Source organism: Drosophila navojoa, chromosome X, assembly GCF_054131105.1.
Source record: "Drosophila navojoa isolate 15081-1374.11 chromosome X, UAZ_NAV_1.0, whole genome shotgun sequence".
In the NCBI taxonomy this organism is placed as follows: Eukaryota; Metazoa; Arthropoda; class Insecta; order Diptera; family Drosophilidae; genus Drosophila; species Drosophila navojoa.
Window position 1 is genome coordinate 26200552 of NC_142895.1, and position 5367 is coordinate 26205918.

Sequence of the window (5367 nt, forward strand, 5' to 3'; positions counted from 1 at the left end):
CGAGTGTCGCACACTCACTCACACATACACATGCCAAATGCATTAGCATTCATTACAATTCCACGGCGCATACAATTTTCATTGCACTTGCCTTGGCTGTGGGCACTGGCGCTCTCTCTTGCCTTGTTGCGATTGCACTGCTACGCCTACAGATCGCACTTTTTGCTTAACACACGCACTTTGTTAATAAACACATATTGATTGCTTGCATTTGCACACATTGCAATTGTTTTTCGGCTGCTGCTTTCAATTTCAGCATTATTTCATTCGTCCAAAACTCCGACGTCGTCTCAGCGTCGTCCCCAGTGTGACCAGCGCCGGCAAATGGCAAAAATGCTAAGCAGCGTTTTTTTTTGGTAACACTTTATATGCACTGTATGCTATCGATATATATGCTACATCTTTCAGATAAACATTGCGAAGACTATCGATATAAGTTTAGTTTAATTTTGAAAATCTGACAATATTTATTTAGCACAATTTAAAATTGGCAACTTATTGCTTATTGACTAAGAGAAGAACAGAGAAAAAAAAAAAACACACAGTGACTGCTATAAATGCAAGACTGATTTGAGAGTGACAGCTCTATTTTAGGGCATCATGCGCAAGGCACCGTCCAGGCGGATGACCTCGCCATTGAGCAACGGATTCTCGTAGATCGCCTGCACCAACTGGGCGTACTCGCTGGGATCGCCCAGACGCTGCGGAAACGGTATGGACTTGGCCAGGAAAGTGCGCACCTTCTCCGGCAGCGCAGCCAGCATCGGGGTGTTGAAGAGACCCGGGGCGATCGTGCAAATGCGAATTCCCTGGGTGCTCAGGTCGCGGGCAATGGGCAAGGTCATGCCCACAACGGCCGCCTTCGAGGCAGAGTAGGCTGCCTGACCAATCTGCCCATCAAAGGCAGCCACCGAGGCGGTGTTCACAATGACGCCGCGTTGGCCATCCTGGTTGGGTGCATTGGCGCCCATAAGGCCGGCGGACAGACGAATCACATTGAAGGTGCCCACCGTGTTGATGTTGATCACCCGCTGGAAGTCCTCCAGGCGATGAGCCACGTTCTTATTGAAGTTGTAGGTCTTCACGGCGGTTGCGGTGCCCGCACAGTTGACCGTTAAATCGAGACGCCCGAACTTGTCCTTGGCCGTCTGGAGAGCGGCGCTCACGTCCTGCTCGGAGGTGACATCGACGGGCACAAAGACCACCTTGTCGCCCAGCTCCTTGGCCACATCATTGCCCTTAGAGGATGGCAGATCAGCGAGCACAACGCTGGCGCCCTGCTTGGCCAGTCGCTCGGCTGTGGCCCTGCCTAGGCCAGAGGCGCCACCAGTCACCAGGGAGACAACGTTCTACCAAAGATATTCATAATTGGCGTTACATTTGACAGATAATGGAATCTTTTTGAATTATTTTTAATCATTGTGTAACGATAAGGCGGCGCATCAGATCTTTAGGTACAAGGTACACTGTACATGGCACACATACATACAGTTATTCTTAGCAGACAATGGTTGTCCCAATTGGACTTTGTACTCAATTGCCAGAGAGAAGTTTAATCTAAATCTGGTAAAGGCTGGACGATTTGTTCAGTGTATCTCTTCTTTTTTTTTTGTTTTGCACATATTATGTACGATGCTTACCTTGATCATATTTAATGAATTTGTGAAAAATTTAAATCAACTGGTTAAACAACTGCAGAGTAATCTGGAAGACTGACTGGCTGACGACAACGGCTCTATTGGAAAAACACCGGTTGCTGCTTTGGCAGTTTCCAGGGCTGGACTATAATGCAATCTATACATCGGTCAGGAAGCTCAACGATAGTTGAGGGAATACATACCAATTCATTCGAATTACTATTCACAGATAATCGATTACAGGTAATGGCATTATAATTGTCTAATGAAATTCTTGAATATTTGCTCAAATATACATATATAATTCTACAAAATTCAAGAAATATGAGTCAATCAAAAACAAGCGCACCTTAGAACTATAAATCTTTTTTTAGCCTTTAGTATTAAGCTATCGATACCTGTTGATAGACTAGGATAGTAATAAATCAGCTGATTTCATTGTTTTTATTTTTATTTTATTTGCTGTTGTTAAATAAATCGTATGGTTAGTCTGTACCGTGCTTTAGGCTGCAAGGCGAGCTATGGAAGAAGGAAATCCGAAAAATAGAATTAACAAACCAATTGATTGCGACGCCCAAAGCAAACTCATCTTATGTCTTCGTCGGCAGCAAAGTACTCCCTGTGTATTTATAGATAATTGTATGTAAGAACCATTGTTAATAGGTTTGTTTGTCCTATTCCCCTAGCAGGGAACTCGGCTCAGCCTGCCCAAGATAGGCTAAAACGTCTGCAACTGAGTTTAAAGCAATTGAGAGACCGAAAAGTTGACAAAGAACGAGGCGTGGCCAAGAGAAGCACCAGAAGCAGCTGTAACAACGTCAGCATCAATTCAGATAGCCCAAGCACCACTGCCACACTTCACACAATGTGCAAAGTCCAGATCCCACTGAATGTGACGAAACAGCAACTGCCAAATCGTAGATGGAATCCGAGATCACGCACTCCCATCGCAGATGCCTGGGCAAAGCCCAAGGCGCTGTTTGATGCTAGCAATAGACTGGAAAACAATCCCTCCACAAGTGGTAATTTTTTGAGATGACATATATAGACGTGAATTTGTTAATAAGCCTTACTATCCCAAGCCAACCAACGCCTTTTAATGCTGCGCGAGACTCTGCAGCAGCAGCAACGAGAGGCGAGCAATAATTGCAACACACAGAGCAACAAGCTGCCAGCTGCAACAGTCACAAAGAATGATGAGGAGATCGCTTTATCAACTCCTAAAGACGATGTGGAACCCATGGACTTAGACTTCCCGGAAGAGGAGGCGGAAGAGCAAAAGGAAGAGCAGCAGGACAGCAGCTGCACAATAGTACGTATTGTAATACTATGTTTATATATTAATTGTATCGATATACGATGACGTAGCATTATGGCGATTAGGACTGTAAAAGTAGTTTATAGCAAAGTTTACGGTTAACTTGACAGTGTACTGTTATTCGGAAATTATAGGGTTCCCATGAATCATTGAACTGTTGGTATTAAACAAACCAACAGAGCTGATTTTTGGGTAACCTAAACATTATTTGTACCTCAAATGTGGAAAGCAGACTGCAAGAGCCGTGTCGGGTAGCCATGGAGGATGCGGTCAGCCTCCTGAGGGAATGTTCGAGAAATAACTCGAAAGAGATGGTCAGCTCCCATGTAGGTCCCTCTGAGCCAGGACTCACTTAAGCAACTAGCCGCCAAACAGTCTATGCTACCTCCTTATCGGGAATACAGCGATATGATGTCGAGAAGTGGTTCCGATTGGACGTTTGCAATTGTTTTATATAGAGCTTTCGTTCTTTTCCATACATTTCGCATGGACGGTTACGAAAAGCTAAAGGTTCAAGTGGAGGATCGCGTCTATGGAAGTCTTGTAAAAGCTTCCGTTATTATGGGAACATAAGAGAATGATGGGAATATGTGCTCTTGGCAAATCGAGTCTCGACTAGACCACGCACTTTTATATACTTTTATAGAGATAAGCATCTTGGTTTTCCATAATATCCACTTAAAGAATTGAAATTAGGAATACACATATAAATAAGATATTCTAGATGCGAAGGCGTGGCAGATCGGGATATCCTTTTTCTCGTGTGTTTGCAATTTGGAAGGTGTGCTCGTAACTAACCCGCGAGTAAACAGACAGTAAACAGGTACGCGTTCCGTAGATATCGACTTGTCTCCATCCAATAACATATCGTATATCATTAATAAGAAACATCCGAATGATCGATATGTAGTACGGGATCGGTTCCCCATCAGTATTGTCTTCATGATAAGAAAATATCCAAGTGGATCTCACGGATATATTGGGCATTGGGCTATAATCGTATTCCTGACAATTTTAGATCCAATACAATTTATATGGTGCATCCTCTTCCACAGCTCGATCTAAGTGTGAAGAAGAATCGGAGTCAACCGGAAAGTATATCGGATCTAACGCTACAAAGACTATTGTGTACTGGACAGGAGCTGCCCGCACGCTGTGTCGACTATATGTACTTTGTGCTGGATACGAATGTGCTCATGGATAACCTTGACTTTGTGGAGGATCTGTGCCGTGTGACACTGGGCGAGACAAAGGGCAGCATGCTGTACATACCATATATAGTCATCAAGGAGCTGGACAAGCTCAAGGACAGGCGCAGCGATAACGATCGCAATCGCAAATCGGCCATACGAGCGATCCACTATCTGAACAAGAAGTTTGACGAGAGTCTCAAAATTCAAGGTTCGTAGATATGATTTCATTAATGAGAGTTGCCAATCCAATTTAAATTATATTGTAATTGATGCAGCCCAATCTGCGCTGGAGGAAGCGACCCATTTGATCGAGGTGGACTGCCCGGATGACAGCATTGTGAACTGCTGCCTGCAGCTGCAGTCGCAGGTGCCGCACCTGATGCTGCTGACCAACGACAACAATTTGCGCCTCAAGGCCAATGCCTCAGCTATACAAGTCTCCTGCCGTTCCGATTTGCTCCACGACTATCGATCACAGTTCGAAGCATTGTCCTCGTCATCCTAGCCCAGGAGCGTTTAGGACACGAGTCGAGGAATGCGATTGTGATAGGAGTGTGGACTGAGCCACTGCACCGCTGACAACACGAAGTACAACTTATACATATACATATATGTATATATATCGACCATTCACGAGTTAATAGTCATACGTATAGATATTCAAATAGGTTCTTAAATAGACATCACAGATTTATATGCAATAAACCTTGTACAATGTAAGCTGATAAAACGGTGTAAGATAATGAGAGAGATGCTTTGGATTATGCTTCCAGGTTCCCTTCGAGTTCGCCTCGAAAGATTCTGTTACTCTTGGGGGAACAGGGAAGAGTCGATTGAAATATCCAGTAGAGCTGGCCATATATTATATAAATCTCATGTATGTAGGCGTTGCGTCTGTGCGTAGAATCAATGGGGCCCAATAGACGCTTGCCCGATAGGTGAGCAGATAAACTCGCAGCCATATATCAAGTGACATCGACTTATCTAAGCGCAAGATACGAATAGATAGGGGCTATCTGAGCAGCGTATTTGGCTGTCGGTGTCAGAGTCGGCCGTTATAGATAGATAATTTATGTATTTTCCGTGTTTAATTTTAATTAGGCAAAAACTCCAGGCGTCTTATCAACGGGCAAATAAATGGGGATCCGCCGTGCTCGGCCCCGCCAGCTGCAGCTGCCAACCTGCCAAGCCGGGCGACTCGCGACGTTTTTAAAGCGCA

At 44.5% G+C, this 5367-nt stretch overlaps 2 protein-coding genes across 3 annotated transcripts; one reads left to right on the forward strand and one right to left on the reverse strand.

Moving 5' to 3' along the window:
• Positions 1 to 437: 437 nt before the first annotated feature.
• Positions 438 to 1802, reverse strand: scu (hydroxysteroid 17-beta dehydrogenase 10). The gene is made up of 2 exons (XM_018109774.3): positions 1641 to 1802; positions 438 to 1349 (listed from the first exon to the last, which is right to left on the reverse strand). The coding sequence occupies exons 1-2, from the start codon at positions 1647 to 1649 to the stop codon at positions 591 to 593; spliced, it is 768 nt and encodes a 255-aa protein (XP_017965263.1). The 5' UTR covers positions 1650 to 1802; the 3' UTR covers positions 438 to 590.
• Positions 1803 to 2015: 213 nt separating this feature from the next.
• On the forward strand, positions 2016 to 4864 carry Swt1 (Swt1 RNA endoribonuclease). 2 transcript variants are annotated; one of them, XM_089262992.1, is made up of 5 exons: positions 2016 to 2249; positions 2324 to 2659; positions 2720 to 2949; positions 4011 to 4356; positions 4424 to 4864. In XM_089262992.1, the coding sequence occupies exons 1-5, from the start codon at positions 2159 to 2161 to the stop codon at positions 4651 to 4653; spliced, it is 1233 nt and encodes a 410-aa protein (XP_089119118.1). In that variant the 5' UTR covers positions 2016 to 2158; the 3' UTR covers positions 4654 to 4864. The 2 variants fall into 2 exon arrangements, with proteins under 2 accessions (XP_089119118.1, XP_089119119.1); XM_089262993.1 differs by having other exon boundaries at positions 2019 to 2249; positions 2327 to 2659.
• Positions 4865 to 5367: the final 503 nt, after the last annotated feature.